At 43.7% G+C, this 23,724-nt stretch overlaps 1 protein-coding gene across 1 annotated transcript in view; it reads left to right on the top strand.

The window, feature by feature from the left end:
* Positions 1 to 23,724, top strand: part of LOC308529427 (collagen alpha-4(VI) chain-like) — a gene marked incomplete at its 5' end in the record, with an annotated part of 90,731 nt that overhangs the window by 5,690 nt on the left and 61,317 nt on the right. Inside the window, 7 exons of the mRNA XM_081105525.1 lie at positions 670 to 1,257; positions 2,227 to 2,859; positions 6,320 to 6,946; positions 10,571 to 11,116; positions 11,531 to 12,085; positions 21,624 to 21,949; positions 23,264 to 23,342. Of these exons, the coding sequence (XP_080961651.1) occupies positions 670 to 1,257; positions 2,227 to 2,859; positions 6,320 to 6,946; positions 10,571 to 11,116; positions 11,531 to 12,085; positions 21,624 to 21,949; positions 23,264 to 23,342 (3,354 nt within the window). The remainder of the gene's footprint in view (positions 1 to 669; positions 1,258 to 2,226; positions 2,860 to 6,319; positions 6,947 to 10,570; positions 11,117 to 11,530; positions 12,086 to 21,623; positions 21,950 to 23,263; positions 23,343 to 23,724) is intronic.

The following is a 23,724-nucleotide window of genomic DNA, read 5'->3' as shown; positions in this document are numbered from 1 at the left end:
AGGCAAAGCCACTCCCGTAGCTGAAAGGTCCTTCAAAGGGCAGGGTATAGAAATAGTAAAAAGGGATCTGAAAGGACCCGGGCAGAACACTGATCTTATCTGCTACAGTAGGTTATCTTATTTCATCCTCAAAACAATCCCATGAGATTGTGAGGGCTGGTGGAAATATTTCAGTGCTGTAGAGAGAGAATTGAGGGCCATAGAGGTGAGTGATAACAGGCCACAGGGCTGCTAAGTGGTAGAGCGACAATGAAATGTATCCTAGAACCTTGGATACATTCCAGCTTTCTGACCTGTTGGTGCCAGCAAATTCCTAGAAATGGAATTTATTCCCACTGGAGAGAGTACAGCCCCCTTCTCAGCATGCTGCTACATTTATAGAAGCGTTTTTCCTCTTAATGAGAGTTAAGGATTGTCCAAGTGGATTTTAAGGTCGGAGGCATCAGCAGAGCGTGCCAGAAGCCCCAGAAGATGACGGAGTGGAGGGAAGGAAAGGCACAGGGGATGTTGTTGCTCTTCTGAGCACAGCATCATGTGGGGTGTCTGAGGACCACTGAGCACAGGTGGCTTGGCATTGCTCTCCCTTTCTGTATCCCATTTGGCTCCATGAGTTCTAAGCATTTCGAGTGAAGGTCCACAGACCCTATCCCTTCTGTCCTCTCTTTGCAGCTTGCAGAGACGCGTTCCTGGCGGATATTGTCTTTCTAGTAGACAGCTCAACCAGCATCGGACCCCAGAACTTCGAGAAAGTAAAGAACTTCCTTCACTCTGTCGTCTTGGGACTTGACATCAGCAGTGACCAGGTCCGAGTGGGCCTCGCTCAGTATAATGACAACATCTACCCAGCCTTTCGGCTGAACCAGTACCCTCTGAAGAGTGTGGTCCTGGAGCATATCCAGAATCTGCCCTACCGGACAGGAGCCACCAACACAGGGGCCGCCCTGGAGTTTATCAGGACCAACTATCTGACTGAAGCAGCTGGCAGCCGGGCCAAGGACACGGTTCCTCAGATAGTTATCCTGGTGACAGACGGGGAGTCCAATGACGAAGTCCAGGAGGCAGCTGACAGGTTGAAAGAAGACGGTGTTGTTGTGTATGTGGTAGGCATCAACGTGCAGGATGTCCAGGAGTTGCAAAAAATGGCCAGTGAGCCATTTGAGAAGTTCCTCTTTAACACGGAAAACTTCAACATCCTGCAGGATGTCTCGGGAGGCATTCTTCAGTCGCTGTGCTCAGCAGCGGAGGGTACAAATAAAGGTAAGAAGCTGTGTCAAACCCAACATTTCAATCAGGATGCCTAAGTACAACACGAGCTGCGATACACTGAGCACAGTGTAGGAGCTGTCCGCCATCCCTGGAGAACCTGAGGACATTTCCTGCATGAACATCTGAGCTGGGGAGTGAAGGATGAATGAAGTTCTCATGTGTAGTGAAGAACACCCTGCCATGTTGATAAGAGGACATAGCATGGATTTGGAAGTCCAGAAGATATGTTTAAAAATTTTTTTAAAAAATGTTTTCTTTTAAAATTGATGTTTAGAGAGAAAGAGAGAGAGAGAGAGAGAGAGAGAGAGAGAGAGAGAGAGAGAGAATCGATCGGCTGCTTCCTGCATGTTCCCCACCGGAGTTCAAGCCCACAACCGAAACCTGGGCATGTGCCCTGACCTGGAATCAAACTAGGGACTTATTGGTGCATGGGTTGATGCCCAACCACTGAGCCACACTGGCCAGGCCAAAAGGCATGTTTTTTTTTGTTTTTTTTTAATACAGTCTTTGCTACTTTCTAGTTATGTGAGCATGGACAAGCAGTTAAACTTCACTTTAGTTTTCTCATCTGAACAACATAAACTATCAGCAGGATGGTTTATGAGGATTAAATCAGATAGAGTACATAAAAATCTCTGGCACTAAGTAACTGCTCAGTATATGTTAACTTCCCTTGTCTCCTCCATTGGTGGAAAAAGAATCATTGAAAGATACTTTAATCTAATGGAGCAGACAACACAGGCAGCAGGAGTATAAGAGGGAGAGGGCCTCGAGGCAGTCTCACGTGGAGGAGGTGGAAGTATAATATGTACAGTGTTACATATATAGAGTACTTCTTCCTCTTACGTACCCCTCCCTCACAAAATCACCCTTGTATTCCATTTCCATGATATCTTGATTTGATTGACTTTCTCTTCGGTGTCTTTCCCTTTCCCTCCCCCTTTCTCTCTCCTTTTCCAGAATTCACCCAGGCCTATGCAGATGTGGTCTTTCTTGCCGACACCTCACAGAACACTTCACAGGCCAGTTTCCAGTGGATGCGCAATTTCATCTCCAAAGTGATTAAAATGCTAGATGTCGGCAGGAACAAGTACCAGATTGGGCTGGCTCAGTATGGTAGTCAAGGCCACACTGAGTTTTTGCTCAATACCTACCAGAGCCAGGATGAGGTAACTGCTCACATCCATGAACACTTTGTCGTCCGGGGAGGCTCCAGGAGGACAGGCAAAGCTCTGCGATACCTCCATCAGACCTTCTTCCAGGAGGCAGCGGGGAGCCGCTTTCTCCAGGGCGTCCCCCAGTATGCAGTGGTCATTACCTCAGGCAAATCGGAGGATGAGGTCTGGGACGCCGCACAGACACTGAGGGAGAAAGGTGTGAAAGTCATGTCTGTGGGCGTACAGGACTTTGACAGAAGAGAACTGGAGGGGATGGGGACCCCACCCCTTGTCTATGAGATGCAAAGTCAAGATGGAGTCAGACAGGTGATAGAAGACGTGAATATGGTGATCCAAGGGATTGGGCGGTCCGAGGTCAGGACAGAGGCCGAGAAGGACACTAGAGTCACAGAGGCCGAGAAGGACACTGCAGTAGGTAAGGTTTGGTCTCTAGGTATGTGAGCTACTGGGAAGTGTCAGCATAACAGGAAAGTCTGGGGGAAAGGGCAGAGATGGGGGATACTCTGGATTCCTCAGCACCGGGAAACAGGCACTGGTAGATGGGAAAGAGGAGAGGGCTTGGAGCGGCATCAGGCACAAACCTGGCATTAGTTAACTGTAGTCAAAATGATGCTGCATAACAAGTCATCCAAAAAGGCAGTGACTGAAAAGAATTATTTATTTTCACAGATCTGCCAGGGGTCAGGTCTTTGAGTTCAATTAAATGGCTTTGCTCATCTTGCCGTGGCTTATTCACAGATTTGGGATTTGGGAATGAGGGTTGGCTGGTCTCCATTTGACTCTGCTCCATAGCTTTCTCCCATCTTCCTCCCGCGATCATGAGGCTACTCTAGGCATCTTCTTCCCATGATAACTTTAAAGGTTCAAGAGAGAAAATGCAATTGTATAAGCACTTTTGAGACCTCGGCTTCATCATCTGCTAACATTCCATTGGCCAAAATAAGTCACATGGCCATGTCATCATCCATGGAGAGAAAAAGTATATTTCCACCATGGACATGAGATGTAGGGAGTAAATATTTCTGTACTATAACCCAGGTTACCATATACCTTTTCCAGAAGGAGCATTCAGGCTTCTCACCAGAGATTAAATACAGTCCTTCCTTAGGTTGGCATTCAAAATGCTTAAGGGAGATGCTATAGGCATTTTGGGTGGGACAATTCATAATGTAGGACTGTCCTTTGCATTGCTAGAGGTTTTATTTGTTTTAAAAAATATGTTTTTATTGGTTCCAGAGAGAGCACAGGAGAGGGAGAGAGAGATAGAAACATCAATGATGAGAAAGAATCATTGATTAGCTGCCCGCTGCAAGCCCCACACTGGGGATAGAGCCTGCAATCAGGCATGTACCCTGACTGGAAATTGAACCGCATCCTCCTGGTTCATAGGTCGAGGCACAACCACTGGGCAACACTGGCCAGGCTTGTTAGAGGTTTAACATCCCTGGTTCCTGCCAGTAGCACCCCTGAATCTTATGACAATCCCAAATACCACTATATATTTCCAAATGTTGTCTGGGAATGGGTACCACTGTTGGTTGAGGACCACTGAGACTTATCTTTTATACATTCTAACCACTAGCCAAGCTGAACTACCCGCCATTTGCTGTATATGTCTCATGTTTTCTCACCTCTGTCTCTGCCCTGAATACACTGTACCATCAGCCTGAATACATCATCTTTCAGTTCTTCAGTTACCTTCTTTGTGGAGCACCCCCACAACTAAAAGCTTGGTGTGGCTTCTAGTGTATCCCTACTACTAGAAGCAATCAATCCCCACTTTCTCTGAATTATCATAGCTCTGCCTAGACCAGGGGTGGGCAAACGTTTTGACTCGAGGGCCACAATAGGTTCTTAATCTGGACCGGAGGGCCAGAACAAAAGCATGGATGGAGTGTTTGTGTGAACTAATACATGTTAACACTGCTGCTGGTGAAGGAGCGGAGGGGAGAGCAAGAGAACCCTCCACTCTTTCGGCTCCGCGGGCTGGATAGAACAGCCGAACAGGCCGGATCCGGCCCGCGGGCCGTAGTTTGCCCACGGTTGGCCTAGACCTCTCAACATCTAGAACTTGAGGGTCCTTGGAGTTTTATAGGCAGAAAAGACAAACATATGTGAGACGAGAAGAGGAAAATCCAAATAGAGCTAATAAAGAACTGACAAGTACCTATGGACACTCTATGAAGTAGGAATAGAGCAAAGGAGGGTGTGGTGGAGAACCTGGAGGGATTGTGTTGGTCCCTCAATAATGGGTGTGATTTTAATGTACAAGGAGAAGGGAGGAGGGTACTCTTGGTGAGGGAAGACCATGAATAAGGGTGTGGAAGTGGGAATGGGCTGGATGAAGGCGGAAGAAGGTGAAGAAAATGGAGCCAATTGGGATGGGGGGATTTAGAGGGAGCTAGGGATGAGATTAGATTAGGTAGGATGGACCCTGATTATGGGGTCCCAAAGGCACTGGAAAGTAGCAGTAGGCTTTTAAGCAGGACAAATGACAGGACTAAAATGGTCTTTAAGGAATCCTTTAGTGTGCAGGCTGAATTCCACATGACACCTCTTACTCAGAAGGACTTTAAGGCTGAGCCATCATCTGTCCAAATAGAGAGGGAGCCTGGGTCTGGCCAGTGGTGGCTCTGATAATGAGGAAAGGGAACTCATCCTCATGACAACCTGAAAGGAGACTAATAGCACTTGGGACCAGCAGGTGAAGGACGGGATGAGTCAGAGATGCTTGGGTTTCCTCAGAAGCTGTTTTAGATTTGGCGAAATTGGGGGCAACATCCTTTTTTAAAATCTAGGATTGATTTTTGGTTCTTTGTGAAAAAGGACCAAAGGGGACATTTTAGGATACCAAGAAACCAAAGATAATCAAAAGATTATTCTGTTGACCCTACAAGCTCTTCTCCCAATTTTGTTTCATCATATGCAGCTGTCTACACACTGGTTTCAGCCTCCTGTGTATATGGTTTTAGCTCTCTGCTAGGGGGATTTTTATTTTTTCTGACATCCAAGCATATTTGCGCCTTTTTGGTATGTGGACACAGTGTTGGTTGTTTTTTTTTTTTTTTTTTTAAATCGTTGTTGTTTATTTATTTATTTATTTTTACAGTAAGCCCTGCCTTAAATTGTGAAAGAGGTTTGGACTTCTCTTAGAAGGGAGTTTAATGCAATCCTAACGCCGATACCCCATTTAAGGCAGATTAAAGGGAAGATTCTTTTATAGCAAAATAAAATAGCCATTAAGCCCAATTTTTGGACAAAGATTTTTGATGGGAACTTGGGGTATTTCATGTTGAAATAACATGAAATTTATAGAGGAAGCTGTATCTGTTAACAGTCACAATTTACTATTTCCATCTTTTACCAGGACAGAGACAAAGTTATTAAATCCAGGAGGTTTCAGGCCTATAAGAGAGAATTTGACCCAGGGTTTTCTGAAACTCGAAAAATGATGAAAAAACTAGCCAAGCAAGACTCAGATGCTTCTAATGGACTCAATGAATCAAAACATGACCTTAAAGCACTTTCTTGTAGATACAGAGATATTTACGAAATTTGCAAATATTGTGAATACTCTTTCATGTGAAAAATTTGGGGATAGGTATGAACCCTGTAATGTTCTGTGTTGGTCATAATGTTTATGACCAAATGATGGTCATAAAGCCTTCCACTAAATTCTAAAATGTATCAGTATAAGTTAGAATAATACATATTATTATGATTTTAATACTACATATTACAGTATATAAAAATAAGTATATAAATATGATGGTATATAAAATATAGCATGACTTTTATATACAAAATGAATGCTGTCTTTCTTATTCTGTTCTCGTGCCTAAAACCCTTCTTTTTGTTTGTGTTTTTGTTTATAGCATGTCCCACTGCTATCCCTGCTGACGTAGTATTCCTCATTGAGGAATTTAGCAGGGATCGGCAATCTAATTTCCAACAAGTTGTCAATTTCTTAAAGACCACTGTCCGCTCTCTAAGCGTTTTTCCCGATGTGAGAATTGGCTTGGTCTTTTACGGTGAGAAGCCACGACTTGAGTTTTCACTGGATACATTTCAGACTCCAGCCAAAATCTTGGAACATTTGGACAAATTAACCACCCGGGGACAGAGAGGAAGGACCAAGACTGGTGCTGCTTTGGATTTCCTAAGGAATGAGGTTTTCATTCCGGAGAAGGGCAGCCGGTCCAAGCAAGGTGTGCAGCAGATAGCTGTGGTCATCACGGAAGGCTTCTCCCAAGACAATGTGTCCAGACCGGCTTCTCTCCTGCGCAGGGTGGGGGTTACCGTCTATGCCGTGGGCACCCAGCTTGCCTCCAAGAGTGAGGACCTGGAGAAGATAGCATCATATCCCCCTTGGAAGCACGCCATCCCTCTGGAATCCTTTTTGCAACTCTCCATTGTGGGAAGCAAGATTAAAAACAAGCTCTGCCCTCAGACGGTGGGCGGAAGAGTTTCCGTTACTGGGATGGGCTATGCCGTGCAAGAAGGTAGGAGAACCTTTTCCAAATTTTATCTATACTAATAAAGAGCTAATATGCTAATGGTTGATATGCCGTAACGGGTAATGACCAGATCATTATCATATTAGCTGGGGCATTGCTCTGGAGACAGGGTGGAAGTGGGGAGGTGCCCAGAGAAGGCGGGACCAGCCAGAGGTGACTGAGGGCGGGGTTTGACGTGCACTGGAGCTCTGCGTGGGCAGGTTTGGGTGTCAAGGCAGGGCTGCAGGTGGGTGGGCAGTGCCGCATGATTTTGAATCACGGGCTGGGCTCCAAATAAATAAATATGTATACACACACACACACACACACACACACACACACACACATATATATATATATATACACACACACATACATATATATACTCTGCTTGCTTTATGCATCCACTCATTTCCTCTCCTATCCCTCACCCCAACCCCTCACCCCATTCAAGAAAAGATTTTGGAGTCAATTTATTAAAATACTGAAACACAAAACTTATAAAGTTAAAATGATTCCATCTTCATTCCTAACAGTGCAGAAGAATGTGAAGTAAATAGTGAACATCCCTCCCTCTTTCTATCTTACCCTTCATCCATTTTAACAGTTAGATGAAACTATATGTATATTTACAGTGGAAGCCATAGGGAATTGAGTATGGATTGACCAAATCTTAAGTCACATAAAGCTGGAAATTATTTATAAAAGGATACAGACATTTTTGAAATCTAAAACTTATAAGTTAAAAAAGAAAAGAAAATCAATTTTCCAAGCTTTCGTGTAGGGCCATCGCTTCTTTGAATATGAACCCTACTGATTGGAATTCTGAATATTTCTTCATCAATCACCCAATAGTGTATTTTCTATAGTTTCCATTTTCTTTAAAGTGGGAAGATAACTTAGCTATCTTTGAAGCAATCAGAGCACAGAAATACTTATTGATTTTTATGATCTCAGAAATCCAATCTTTTATGGTGCTATCTAGTATATCAACAATTTCTTTGATAACAACTGGCCTTTATTGGCTTTCTAAGCAGTAAACCTGGTTTTCATAGTTGCAATAAACCTTTTATTCACACTCATATTCTACTGATTGCACAATACTTGATTTGTTGTGTAATTATAATAACAAAACTGCCATAAACAGGGCAGGGACAAACCCACATTGCTCTTAGTAGGCTTATTCTTCCACTAAGCAAAGCAGAACTGTGTAGTGTTCAACTGGGAGCTTCCAGGCGGAAGGCACTCAGAGCATGTGGGACTATTGCTTACGTGTTGCAGAGGGAAGGGAGAATGTCAATTATCTGGGGAGCCACTTAGGAGGAGGTTAGTTAGGAGACCTCCTATTGTATATGCGGTTAAAAAAAACAACCACCAGAAAAAATATAGCAGTGAAGTATGTGCACCTTGGGGTCAAATTGCCTGAATTAAAAAAAAAAATTAATTGATTTCAGAGAGGAAGGGAAAGGGAGAGAGAGATAGCATCAATAATGAGAGAGAACCATTGATCGGCTGCCTCCTGTATGTCCTCCACTGGGGATCGAGCTCGCAACGGGGGCATGTACCCTGATGGGGAATCGAACTGTGACCTTCTGGTTCATGGGTTGATGCTCAACCACTGAGCAACACTGGCTAGGCAAGTTGCCTGAATTTTAAATCCTAAATTTGCTACTTACTGGCTGCTATAAATATTGTTGTGTCTGTCTGTCTACTTGTCTATTTTTGTCCACCCATGGTCGTATTTCTTAGCTTCCAATCAGAATTATGGAAAGAAGATAACTTGAAATGTAGATAATTAACTTAAAAATGCAACGTTGTGATGATATCTTCAGGGGAAAATGACTGAGCTGTTTTTTTTTTTTTTTTAAGCAATTACTAAGTGATCTTGTAATTTTTTTGATTACTTGTACTAAGGTCTAGAGATTTAAAATAAATAAGTTCCCATCTTTTCCTTTGGCCTGTATATTTAGTCCCTTTCTCTGTCCTGGGAATAAGGAACAAAATCATTAACTATGAATTTCACTTCCTTGTGCATCCCTTGCCTCTATTCCATAGGGAAGGAGAGAAGTCTCCCTCTCTCTCCTTCTGTTGTACAAAAAGTATAAAGACTTGAGGGTTGATTTATTTCCCAGACTGCACAGCAGCTAAAGAGAATCAGGAAAATCAGCTCAATTTTAGAGGAGCTGAGGATTGGGGGTAACTTAGAGGTAAATAGAAGTTGGGACATTTTTACCAGAATTGTGTTCTGGCTGATCATAATGTTCCTAATATCTACCATTTATTGCTCATCTGTTATGTGTCAGCCACTCTGCTCAGCACTTCGTGTATGTCATAGATGTGGATGCTTAGTAGCAGCCAGACTGTAAGAAATATTTCTCCCCCCTCACCCCTCCCAAATCTCCCTCTGCCAAGATTCACAAGAATGTGTAGTGCCAGGCAGTATTCAGGGCTCTTACGGCCTTGGGCTGCAGTGAAGCCTCTGTGAGCCACTGCCGCAGGGGGCTGGCTCTAAAGATGCCCCTTCCTGCACAGTGGCGCTTTTCTCAGACTCGGGCTAGCTATCTACCTGTCACCAGTGGGGGCTGGGTTCCAGCAGGGTCTGAGTGTCTGCCTTCTTTTTTCATAATTTTCATTCTCCAAGCATTTGGCAAACATGGTAGGGGCAGACCCCTCCTCTCCACACCCTTCTAAGTCACGCCCCCTTCCAATGCCTGCCCCTCTAGGTGGGGATGCCCAGTTAAATTTGAAGTTCATTCAGATAAACAAGAATTTTTTGTTTTGTTTTTAGTGTAAGTATGTCTCATATTGGCTGGGCCAGGGTCCTCCCAAATGAAGGCATGAGCGGCGGAGCCCAACTCCTGCCTCAGACCACTTCCCTTTCAGCCAGAAAACTTGAAAAGGCTATTGATTCTTCCCTGGGTCAAGGGAATCCAGACATTAATAACACAAAGCTGGGTCACCCTTACTGAAAGGAGTGAGGAGAAAATTACATCTCATTCTTTATGAGGCATCTGCTAGGTGACAGAAATAAAGCCCTGGGTGATCTTAACCATGACTTTTTAATACTCAGCTCAGCTATGTTTCCATAATCGTAGTTAATCCTCACAATAAACTCACCGAGCAGGTGTTAAGATTCTTGTTCGACAGGTTAGGGAATTGACATGCAAAGTGGTAAACCTGCTGGTAAGTGGTGGAGACAGGATCTAAACCAGAAAGTTTTAAATTCATTTGAAGTAATTACATGACATTACATTCCAGAAAGTGTCCATATATTTAAAAAGTGTGACTTGGATGGGAAGCAGGAATATTGAATAACTGAGACAATTCACAGCTTCAAATATGCTCTGATATTTTACTTTTAGCCTGTTCTCAACTTCCCCATTTGAGAAATGTCAAGTGGGGTTCACCAGAAACAGACTCTGGGAAAAGGATCTGGTTGCAAGTGGCTTGCACCAGAAGGGGAAGCACACTGGTAGGGGAGTGGAGATGAGAGAGGGGAAGGGGAGGCAGCCAATCCCGGCTGAGTTAGTGAGCAGGTTACCGCTGTAGGCACCTGGGGCTCAGTTCTGCTGGGGATGACATGCCATCTCACCCCTGTTCTAATGGTTGCTTCTTCTTCTTCTTGCCTAGGCTGTGTGCACGTCCAGAAGGCAGATATTTACTTCCTTATTGATGGGTCTGGCAGCATCAAACCAGATGATTTTCTTGAAATGAAGGTGTTCATGAATGAGGTGATAAAGATGTTCCATATCGGGCCCGACAGAGTACGGTTTGGAGTCGTTCAGTACTCAGATGGAATTAACAGTCAGTTTATCCTCAGCCAGTACCCCAGTGTGGCCAGACTGAAGGCAGCCATCGATGGCATCCAGCAGTGGGGAGGCGGCACCATGACAGGTCAGGCCTTGAGTGTCATGGCTCAGGTCTTTGCAGACACTGCTCGCCGAGACGTGCCTTGGTATCTCATAGTCATCACTGACGGTCAGTCCGCGGACCCAGTGGCTGAGGCGGCAGAGGCATTGAGGAGAGACAAAGTCATCATTTATGCGATTGGGGTCCGAGACGCTAACACCATTGAGCTTAAGGAGATAGCGAAAGACAAGATGTTTTTCGTGCATGAGTTTGATTCACTGAAGGCCATCCAACAAGAAGTGGTACAAGACATCTGCTCCTCAGAGAGTAAGACTTTTTTCTTTAGTCTCTCTCTCTAAATATATGTGTCAGGTCTATGTGAATAGGCTTCATTCTTGAAGTGTGGATTCACTGGTCCATTAGGGAGTATTAGACACAGAGTGACCATGACCTAGAATGAACCAGGACGGTCAAATTTTATGTTTTTATCGTACAGCTGTGTCTATTTTAAGACTGGTCTGTGCTAGATCATAGAAAATTTATTTTGTTGACTTCCTCTTTTACCCCCTTTAAAATATTTTTATGTTTCATAGAAAATTTATTTCATTGACTTCCTCTTTCACCCCCTTTAAAAATATTTTCATGTTGTACATATGCCACCTCAGATGGTCTCTGAGGACGGGTAATTAATTGGTTTCAGTCTCTGAGTGAATGTTCTGTTCTGCTCCTTTCCCCCTCCAGCCTGTAAGAACAAGAAAGCTGACATTATCTTTCTGATAGATGGTTCCGAATCCATCTCCCCAAAAGACTTTGAAAAGATGAAGGGATTCATGAAGAGGATGGTGAATCTATCTAATATCGGGGCTGATGAAATTCAGATCGGTCTTTTGCAGTTCAGCTCAACCCCCCAAGAAGAATTCAGGCTCAACCAATACTCCTTGAAGATGGACATTAACAGAGCCATCTCAGAGGTTCAGCAGATGAACGATGGCACCCGCACTGGGAAAGCCTTGAATTTCACGCTGATTTTTTTTGACAGTTCAAGAGGAGGGAGACCCGGTGTTCATCAGTATTTGATTGTGATCACTGATGGGGTCTCCCAGGACAATGTAGCCATACCAGCCAAGGCCATCAGGGACAAAAACATAATTATTTTTGCCATTGGAGTGGGGGAAGCCAGACGCTCTCAGCTTTTGGAGATGACTAATGACCCTAGCAAAGTGTACCATGGAGAAAATTTTGAGTCCCTGCAGAATCTGGAGAAGGAAATTTTTTATCAGGTCTGCATTCCAGAAGGTGAGTGACAGAGGGTTTGTTATTTGATCTATGAACCCATCATAGGTGTCAGGGACCCTGTTGGCTCTCGTAATAAAGTAAAACTGATCCTTCTAGCTGGGGGAGGCAGGGAAGATCACCCTGTGGGGAGAACAAGAGGACCGAACTCCTAACGCTGTGGTTCACCTTCCCCTGGGGATTTTTTTTTTTTTTAAATCATCCCCTGGCTTCCTGCCCTCTGGTCTCCAAAGGCCTGAACGTTCTCAAAACTGTCTCTCTAGAAAGTCCTCACACCTCTTCCCCATATTCCTTGTAGATAGATGAAACCAGACTGGAACACGTACATACAGCTTACTGATGATTTGGGCATATCGAAAGGGAAATAGAAGCAGAGAATACTATCAGTTAGTTGTTCATATTGAAATAGAACACACTCTTTTCTATGTGGCTCTGTACAGGGGTCTCTCTACTCTGTTGCTAATCTGCTTCCATGGGGTTGAGGTCATTCTCAATCCCGTTTTATCTCCTCAAGCTTTTATCAAAACAGCAAGGTCCAGAGACAAGGGTTCCTCTTCCCAACAGTCTGAGTCTGTCTTTCTGATCTTATCTCAAGACTTGGCTTTTAGTGGGTGACTGACCCAGAGAATGTCTTCATGGATGACTGTACCTCCCTCCCACGGGGAGTGAGAGTCTACAGCAAACCACATTGTAATCAGGATAGCTAACCTTTAGATGGCGCTTTATTTTTGTGCCAGGTGCTATTCCAAGGACTCCCATATATTAAAACACTAAATCTTCACATAACGCTGTTGAATAGATACTGACATCCTAGATACATTTTACAGATGAGGAAACCAAGACACAGAAAAATCAGGTTATTTGGCCCAAGTAAATGGCAAAGCTAAGATTTGAACTCGAGGAAGTGTGGTTCTAGAGTTCGTGTACTAAATACTGTTCTGTATTGCCTTTTGGTATATGTGGTAGAGTAGAGCATAACAGGGCCTCTCAAACTTGAACATGCGTTTGAATCAGCTGGAGATCTTATTAAAATGCAGACTATGATTCAGTAGTTTGGGATGAGATTATGTATTACTAACAAGCTCCCAGGTGATGCTGATCTTTCAGGTTCTCAAATCATACTTTGAGCAGGAGGCTAGTATCATATGGCATAAAGAAGCATAGTATAATATACAAGAGCATTATATAGTATAACATACAGCCATGTGTCACTTAATGAGGGTACCTTTTAAAAAAATCATTTTATATTTTTCAAATGTAGTTGACTGCCGGGGTCCAACCCCAGCGGGTCCAGGGGTCCCCAAAGGTGTGGACGGAGTCGGCGAAGAAGGAAGGACACGGAGGCAGCGTTCAGTTGATCAGCATGGTTGGGTTCTCTTGCCTGGTTCTATTGCCAGGTTCTGTAGCCAAGTTCCCTCACTAGGTTCTCCAGCCAGGTTCTGTCCAGGTTCTCCAGCCAGGTTCAGTCACCAGGTTCTAGTCAGGTTCTCTTGCCAATTTCTGTAGTCAGGTTCAGTCCAGGATCTTTTGTCTCTAGGTTCTGAGGCCAGTTTCTGTCCAGGATCTTTTGCCATGTTCTCTCCAGCGAAGTTCTTCTGTCCCTAGAGAACGTTCTGTGTAGGTTCTGTGCCTAGGTTCTATCTCCCTTCTGTCTCCTGAGTTCTGTCTCTCTTCTCTCTCTCTCTCTCTCTCTCTCTCTCTCTCTCTCTCTCTCTCTCTCTCTCTCCTAAGTTCTGTGTGCTGTTGTCTTGTTTCAACTGTATTTATACCAGTTGATTCCAATCCTATCAATCTCTATTACAAAGGTTAGGGCGTTTCTTATCTCCATTCCAGGGAGTAAAGATTATGTAGCTTAAGCATGATTATTCGTAGTTAAAGTGATTAATTACCTGCCTGGCACTTAGTTAAGGGATTTTATTCCCTCCCTAACTTCAGGGGAAAATCCCTACCTGGGGAAACAACCTTTCTCAGAGAGGAGACCTTGGTTAAAACACATAGTGCCAAGAAGGTGAGCAAAACATTTTAAGAACAGTATGCCATATATGCCAGGTCCCTTGAAACAGCAAGGATGGACTGGCTCCCGGCAAATTCCCCCTTTTTTATTTTTTAAAAGCAGGCATTAAAAGAAAAACCTGAAATGCTCTCTTGTATCCATTTTAAGAGTAGGATTGGCGCTTTCCGCTATTACCTGAATCCTGATCTATCACCTCAGGGAGAGCTTGCCAATCCTTCACTTTCCTGGGGTGGAAAGGCTGCAGTGGGGTTAAGGATAAGGCTCCTTGGGCCTACCTTCTCCCATGCCTCTACATTTACCTTTCCGGCACCTTTCCTTCCTCAGAAAAGCATGGACATATTTCTTGTATAAAATGTTCCATCTGACTGGGAGTAACCTTAATTCCTCTGCTAGCAAGCATATGTGTTAAAAGATCAATACAGAGTCTTATTTCTTTAGACTCAGTATGGCACATCTTCTCAATCTAAGAATCAATACAGAGTCTTCTTTCTTTGGACTCAGTATGGCACATCTTCTCAATCTGAGTTCTGTACTATCCACCTTCTTACCCTACTTATCCTCTGTAGGGGGGTCTGCAGTACCCTGGTGGAGTCCTATCCGTCCCGAGTGTGGGGTTCTCAATGGGGGGGGGAGGGGCTTACCTAGGGGAATCCTGTTCCAGGAGTTCCCAAAGGTGTGGACGGAGTCGGTGAAGACTATCCACCCTCTTCCTATGGTGGAGTCTGATCCATCCCGATTGTGGGGCAAAGACTATCCACCCTCTTCCTACGGTGGAGTCCTATCCGTCCCGAGTGTGGGGCGCTTACCTAGGGGTCCCTGTTCGGGCGCCATATGCCGGGGTCCAACCCCAGCGGGTCCAGGGGTCCCCAAAGGTGTGGACGGAGTCGGCGAAGAAGGAATGACACGGAGATAGCGTTCAGTTGATCAGCAGCCTAGCCAGGATCTCTAGCCAGGATCTCCAGCTAAGTTCTGGTCTGGATCTCCAGAGAGGTTCTGCTTAGGATCTCCAGCCAGGTTCTGTGTCCATGTTGTCTTGCTAGGTTCTCCAGCCAGGTTCTCCAGGTTCTCCAGGTTCTCCAGCCAGGTTCTGTAGCCATGTAGTTCTTCTGTCTCTAGAGAACGTTCTGTGTAGGTTCTGTGCCTAGGTTCTGTCTCTCTCGGTTCTGTCTTCTTACATCTGTATTTATACCAGTTGATTCAAATCCTATCAATCTCTATTACAAAGGTTAGGGCGTTTCTTATCTCCATTCCAGGGAGTAAAGATTATGTAGCTTAAGCATGATTATTCGTAGTTAAAGTGATTAATTACCCGCCTGGCACTTAGTTAAGGGATTTTATTCCCTCCCTAACTTCAGGGGAAAATCCCTACCTGGGGAAACAACCTTTCTCAGAGAGGAGACCTTGGTTAAAACACATAGTGCCAAGAAGGTGAGCAAAACATTTTAAGAACAGTATGCCATATATGCCAGGTCCCTTGAAACAGCAAGGATGGACTGGCTCCTGGCAGTTGACATACATTATTATATCAGTTTCAGGTGTATACCCCAGTGATTAGACATTATATAACCTACTAAGTGATTGTCCTGATAAATCTCATACCCATCTGACACCATACATAGTTATTAGAACATTATTGACTATATTCCCTATGCTGTACTTTCCATCCCCATGACTATTCTGCAACTACCCACTTGTACAATGAGGATAGCTTCTGAGAAAAGCATCCTTAAGTGATGTCATGGTTCTGTGGACATCATCGAGTGCAAGTACCCTAGATGGTATATCCTTCTAATGTAGGTACTATACTTTTATAGGACTGGTAGCACAGGTCTCACCACAAACAAGTGAGTAATTTTACACCAGTCTCACCACAAACAAGTGAGTAATTTTAGGGTAAGCTCTGACCGTTGGCTTTTCTTTTTGTAATGCAAGTGCCTGATTTAAGCTTCCACTGCCAAGGCATCCATTTCAAGAGGCATCTGCTTCAAATGCTATCTGGAATAAACACATTGCTTGCCTCTCTAGATAAAGAACCATTCCCCCCACCTCCCAACTGAGGTTCCTTTGTTTTAGAGATCTTGGTTGACTTTTATAACTGACCATTTAAGCTACTTTTTTTTTCTTTTCTTGTGCTTTAAATTCACCCTCTTATTTTTTAAATATATTTTTATTGATTTCAGAGAGGAAGAGAGAGGGAGAGAGAGAGAAACATTAATGATGAGAGAGAATCATTGATTGGCTGCCTCCTGCACGCCCCACACTGGGGACCGAGCCCTGGAATTGAACCATAACCTCCTGGTTCATAGGTTGACACTCAACCACTGAGCCAAGCCGGCCAGGTGGGATGTCAGTTTTTAAAAATAACTGTCCTACAAATCAAAAATGACACCACAGTTTATAAGTTAATTTAAAACATAAGAGGGCAGCCTTGCCCGTCTTGCTCAGTCCCCAGTGTGGGGCATGCAGGAGGCAGCCAATCAATGAATCTCTCTCATCATTGATGTTTCTATCTCTCTCCCTTTCCCTTCCTCTCTGAAATCAATATATATATATATATATATATATATATATATATATATATATATTTTAAAATATATTTTATTGATTTTTTACAGAGAGAAAGGGAGAGAGATAGAGAGTTAGAAACATCGATGAGAGAGAAACATCGATCAGCTGCCTCCTGCACATCTCCTACTGGGGATGTGCCCGCAACCCAGGTACATGCCCTTGACCGGAATCGAACCTGGGACCTTTCAGTCCGCAGGCCGACGCTCTATCCACTGAGCCAAACCGGTTTTGGCAATATAAATATATTTTTAAAAATAAAAATAAATTAGCCTATAAAGAATGAGCTGCAAAACCGTAGCCCCTCCTCCCTCACCCTTGGTCCCAATAAAAGCAGAACCCCAGACATCTGCATTCTCTCTCTCCCTCTCTACCTGTGATCTTGCTGTGTTCCCTCTGGTGTGCCTTGCACATCCCAGGGCCTCTAAGTAATAAACTCTTCTTTTCTTTAAAGCCTCCCAATAGTTATTGCTGAAGGGCAACTTGCTGAAGGGTAATAAGAACCAAAGTGTTGGTCCAGTTATAAAATTGGTTTAGAAATAGGAGATGTCTGTGGGAAGATGATTGAGGCCCAGGTAAGTACCCCCAGGAATTTCTAGCGATTGCATTACTATCCATAGACTGAGACCAGCACAAAACAGTAATACATTGCGCTATGACCTTATCATGGCTGCAACATCACTATGCAATAGGAATTTTCGGCTCCATTACAATTCTCTGGGACCACAGATGTATATGTGGTCTGTCATTGACTAAACCGTCATTGTGAGGGTCATGATAGTGCTGCTGGCAGAAATTACAAGGAGAGAATTCCACAGACACATGCACAGGAGGTTGTGGCATGGTAAGATTTATTCGGGTGGAAATAGAAGGCAGCCCCTGGGTTTCCAGTGTCCTATCTCCTCCATCACGTTATGGAAAAAGTCCAGTCTTGTCTTCACCGAGGCCAAAACAATGGCCTGTGTGGTCTGCCCAGGTGGCTGGTAGACGCACTTGATTGCTACAGAGACGATGCTTGAATAAACAGGGCAAGTGTGTGTTACTGGGAGGAAAGGAGGAAGGGAGGAAGGGAGGGAGGGAAAGGGAGAGGGAACGGGAAGGGAGAGGGAGAGGGAGAGGGAGAGGGAACGGGAAGGGAGAGGGAGAGGGAGAGCGAGCGAGCTTTGTTAGCTGGGATTATATTATTTTGGGTTTGGGAAGGATCAGGAGCTCCTTTCAAACTAACCAATCCATTTCCCAAGCTTTCATGGGTTTCTGATGGGTTCACCTCCTAACCAATCTGTTAATTTCCAGACTGAGAGGCCTCTGTGATCGCCATCTTAGCTCCTATTGCACATGCCTCATAGAAGCACCTCCGCCTGGGCCATTTTGACCTCTTCTGTGCATGTGCTTATCTCCCCCTGCTCTTCTCCCATCCCCTACCCCCTGCAACAATCAGACAGTCTGGTACCAGAGGGCAGGCTGCTCCCTGCATGGGGAGAGGGAGGGCTGTTAATCCCCTTGGCAGGGCAGTGCTGCTCTCCCCTAGGTTAGAGAGTGTAAAGCTGTAGCTTCCTGGTTAAATAGGCTTATGCTCCCTAGTTGATTATACTTAATAATGTCTAATTCCATTTGCTCCTCTCTAACTATTGTTAGAGTAGGTAGCAAGATATTAATAAAAACCTTTATTAATATCTTGCTACCTACTCTAACAATAGTAGCATACACAGAATAGCATAGAATGTCATGTAATGGAGTAATATGGCATAGTAATGTATAGTGTGGTATGGGGAAGTATAGTGTAGTATGGAATCACATAGAAGAATATATAATGGAACCCATAAGTCCAATATTGCTACATCGACCCTATTTGAAACATATGTTATTTGTTCTGATACCCAGTTTCCAGAATCATCATGAGAAAAACAAGAGAGGTTAAGAAATAGATGGGAAATAATGGAGGCAGGATTTGACTTCCCAACAGTTGGTGTCAAAAGCTGGAGCCAATTTTCTAGAGTATTAAATTAATATTTTTGTTTTTATTGTCTAAAGAATATCACTACTTTGCAGTATCCTTGGTGAACTCAGAAATCAATTGAGAAGAGTGCATGTATAACATGTTTTAAATAAGGATGGGTTATGAGATGTTCTACATTAAGCAGTTCAGATTTTTCAGAAATTAAAGTCCATTTTTTTGTGTTTATATGCACCTGGGTATTATCTGGGAGAGAAAAATAGATATAGGATTCCATCTTCTCTTTTCAGTCCATTTTGTACAATGCAGTAAATTAGGATTTATATTTATCTTCAGCTTCGTCTTTTGACTTTTTTGATAAAATTAGCTAGATATTTTAATAATAGCTGAAACCTAATTAATCTAGAATTCTAGAATCATAACGCTGAATCATAAAGACCTTAGCGGTTATTTGGCAAAGTTAATACCCTTTCCATTGACAGGGAAAGAAAATACTCCTTGCATTACAGACTCATGCCAGCTGAAAATGTCCCTGGGGAAATGTAAATTAGAAATATTGGAATAATATACCATACCACAAAAAGGAACTTCCTTTTTTGTGAAGTCAGATTTGATATAGAAATAGGATTAACATCTGTGGAAACTCTTTCTGGTGAATTTCAATTAGAGATTTAAAAATCAAAACAAGCCCTGGGCGAGTGGCTCAGTTGGTTGGTGTGTTGTTCCATACAGCATTGTGGGTTTGACTCCCCACATATCTAGGTTGCTGGTTTGATTCCCTGTTGAGGCACCTCTGGTAGACAACCGATTGATGTTTCTAATATCTGTGTTTCTCTCTCTCTCTCTCTCTCTCTCCCTCCCTCCCTCCCTCCCTCCCTCCCTCCCACCCTCCCTCCTTCCCTTCCATTCTCTCTAAAATCAATAAGCATACCTTTGGTGAGGATTAAAAATACATAAAAATAAAACCAAGATGTTTTATATGAAAGGAAGGGAGGAAGACAGTTTCTATCTTGGCAACTCCAGAAACATATTTGGCTAGCTAGCTGGAAGTATGGTATTTAGGTGATAGAAAACTCATGGCTCACTCCTGGATCTCAGGTCCCTGAGAAACTTTAAGCCACTGTTTATAGCCCTTTTTGCTGGTGATGGATCCAATATTTATTTTCCTCATAATTGTGTCCTCCCCTCCCCAAATGTGAAGTTTTGTTTTCATTGATTCTGAGCCAAATACTCCAATATGTGCTGGTCTAAGGAGAAAATGTCCACATGTCCTGGTGTGCCCTGGACAGTCCCAAGTTATGTTTGTTGTCCAGAAGTAATTAATAATAGTGGGCCTTATGGCCAGTAAGTTACATTTTAAGTAATTTATTCAGATTCTAATCCAGATACATCTGTGACCATCAACTTTTGTCTCTTCCGTAGAATTTTGTGCATGGTCTTGTTTACCTGTGAGTGGGTGGGTATAGCCTGAAAGGTCCATAGACCTTCACATTCTCGCCACACCTTTCCAGGAGGGCTTAAAAGTTTTCAGGCAGAAGTAACGGGAAATTGGGAGAGATTGTCAGTCCTGATCTTTTCTAATATCCTCCCCTGAAACAAGGTCTGTGCATGGGTGGTGAATGAAGAAGAAAACTTCCAGGGGAAAAGGAAATAGTATAGCTTATGCTGAAAGAGACACAAGGCTCATTTATATTTTCTTCCTCATTCACTTGTCAAATATTTAATGAGCATCTATCTGTATTAGGTCCTGGAAAGTAAGATGACATAGTCCTACTATCAAGGAATCCTTGTTTGGTGGTAGAGAAGATTAAGTACAGTAAATCATAGGGATTTGATAATACACCCTGAGGAACTGGGGACATGAGTGAGAAAGAGCTTTAGGGGTTCCTTAAACTGCTACTTGAAAGATATGTATGAGTTAACCAGACTGGGGTTGAGGGGATGGGAAAGAACATTTCAGATAGTGCTGGGGTCCTGCCCGAGCAGGTCCAGGGGTCCCCAAAGGTGTGGACGGAGTCGGCGAAGAAGGAATGACACAGAGACAGCGTTCAGTTGATCAGCAGCCTAGCCAGGATCTCTAGCCAGGATCTCCAGCCAAGTTCTGGTCTGGATCTCCAGTGAAGTTCTGTTCAGGATCTCCAGCCAGGTTCTGTGTCCATGTTCTCTTGCTAGGTTCTCCAGCCAGGTTCTCCAGGTTCTTCAGCCAGGTTCTGTAGCCATGTTCCCTCACTAGGTTCTCCAGCCAGGTTCTGTCCAGGTTCTGTAGCCAGGTTCTGTCTCTAGGTTCTTCAGCCAGGTTCTCTCGCTAGGTTCTGTCTCTAGGTTCTGTGGCCAGTTTCTGTCCAGGATCTTTTGCCATGTTCTCTCCAGTGAAGTTCTTCTGTCTCTAGGTTCTGTCTAGGTTCTGTGTCTAGGTTCTGTGTGTAGGTTCTGTCTTCTAAGTTCTGTCTTGTTACATCTGTATTTATACCAGTTGATTCCAATCCTATCAATCTCTATTCCAAAGGTTAGGGCGTTTCTTATCTCCATTCCAGGGAGTAAAGATTTTGTAGTTTAAGCATGATTGTTCGTAGTTAAAGTGATTAATTACCCGCCTGGCACTTAGTTAAGAGGTTTTATTCCCTCCCTAACTTCAGGGGAAAATCCCTACCTGGGGAAACAACCTTTCTCAGAGACCTAGGTTAAAACACATAGTGCCAAGAAGGTGAGCAAACATATTAAGAACAGTATGCCATATATGCCAGGTCCCTTGAAACAGCACGGATGGACCGGCTCCTGGCAAGGTAGAGGGAATAGGATTTGCAGAGGCACAGAGGTATGAAACAGTATATGTTGTATCTGTTAGCTTTTGCTGTGTAACAAACCATCCCCTAAATTAAACAATAACCATTATTTAACTTATATTTCTATGGGTAGTCTGGGGTTCTTCTTTTCAGGGCAGTTTTGGTTGGGCCTGGTCATGCATTTATAGGTGACTAATTTGATTTTTTTCTCCTTCATTTTCAAAGAATGCAACCTAGATTTGTCTGTAGCAATTGATATCTCCACTCCCATGAGGCAAGATCAGAAGAAGCTTCAAGGGTTACTGCCAGAGCTGATGCAACAGTTGGCCCTGCTTCCTAACATCAGCTGTAGTCAGATCAACACAATGTTTCGCTACTTGGTTCCTGGCTCAAATGGCCAGCTTATCTTCGACTCAGGCTTTGAGAAGTATAGTGATGAAATCATTCAGAAGTTCTTGGTTCATCAGGCTGCCAAGAGCAACCGCATGGATGTGGATTTTTTGCAGTCCCTGGGAGATAATGCGATCCACCTCTCTTTTGCTAAAGTGAAGGTAATAAATGCTGAGAACTCATGTTATGGAACCATCAGGCAGGGTCAGGGGGATAAGGCTTTTGTGACTGAGGCCAAGTAAACTGTGCTTCACTGGAGATCCTACAGAGAAGAAAACCATAGTCCTACCCAGTAAAGACCAACAAGAAATGTACTTTCGTTCAATCAACAAGTGTTTACTAAGCCCAAGAGGCTCTATGTTGAATAATGCCAGCAGGGATGAAAGGATAAAGTCCCTGCCCTCAAGATGTCCACAGTTTAGTGATCCAAGGAATGTTCCATTCCAATGACTATGAGCTCCTTATGGTCACTGATTGCCATGTAGAGTAGGGCCCATCAGTTTTCCCCTCAGCACCTGGAGCTGTCTGTAGTGATAGCTGATAGCTCTCTAGTGCAGCCCACCTCGTCCCGTCTTACTGTCCCAAAACTTTACAAGCACAAAGGTCCACAGAGATTGCAAGATCTCGTGTGACATTTATTAAGAAACGACATCTTCAATGGGGGAAAAAGGAGACTTACATAATACTTTAAACAATAAAGAATTTAAATTAAAAAAAAATGACATCTTCAAGTTTTAAAAGTTACATTATTTGCCCGGACTGGTGTGGCTCAGTGGTAGAGCATTGGCCCCCTCACCAAAGGGTTTTGGGTTTGATTCCTGGTCAAGGGCAGGTATCTGGGTTATAGTTTGTCCTGGGCCCAGTTGGGGTGTGTGTGGGAGACAACCAACCGATGTGTCTCTCTCACATCGATGTTTCTCTTTCTCTATCTCTCCCCTGCCCCTTCCTTTCACTCTCTTTAAAAATCAATGGAAAAAATATCCTCAAGTGAGGATTGAAAAAAACCCCAAACATTGATTTTTTTTCCCTTCAGTCATGCATCCAATGAATTTCTTGAGTAGTGTAATTTACTTTTTAAAATTAAAATTTTCTGTGAGTAAAGATAACACATTTTAATTGTATAAAATGCAATAATACTTTTGGTATTTTTACATTGATAAAGGTGAGTATTGTAAGATAATTTTTGGAAGGTATTTTTAAGTGAACACGTTAAGCTGGTCTAAATTATTATTTTTTGCGGGGGATAGGGAACTGGGGGGTGGGAAGTTGAAGTAAAAATGAATGCGTAATAAAATGAATAATGAATAGGTAAAAGGGAAGAGGGCGAAAGGCTGGATACAACCAGAAAAGCTAAACTTATCCTTGCATTAAAAAAAATGTGCAACTTATAGCATCCATCTTCTTCATTCCCTCCCCGCTTTCCTTTCCCTCCCAACTTCTCCCGTCCTGCCCTCACCCCTGCCCCCAAACAACAGGTCCTGTTAGTGTTCACAGATGGACTGGATGATGATTTAGAGAGACTGAAGAAAACATCTGCGCTTCTCCGAGGCAAAGGTAAGTGCACGGGGTTGCCCTGCATGGACCTCATTCCTCTCACAGGGGCTGAGATACCCAGATTTCCAGATGGCACTGGACTCTGTTAAGCCTACAGGCTGTTAACCCAGGTGACAGGAGCTCAGGGCCCACGAGGCTGACACCCAGTCTCCCTCTTCGTATGAATCGGGAGACTATGCAGAGCTGAGAGACCCTGTGGCCCACATCCCCGTCACTGACCCAGGGCCTCTCTTAGCCAGGACTGACTGGTTCCCAGCCAGGATCTGCTTTTGAGGGTCGGGAGAGGGGTGAAGGTGCAACTCCTACTCCATGGTGAGTGGGTGCTGTTAGCTCCTTTAGGCTTTTATAGGGGTCTATATGTCTCTTTTCCCTGAACTCTGGA

Source organism: Myotis nattereri (assembly GCF_964212035.1).
Source record: "Myotis nattereri genome assembly, chromosome: 14".
NCBI classification, from domain to species: domain Eukaryota; kingdom Metazoa; phylum Chordata; class Mammalia; order Chiroptera; family Vespertilionidae; genus Myotis; species Myotis nattereri.
Note: the sequence above shows the minus strand (reverse complement) of the source record. Positions and strands in the feature narration are given on the sequence as shown.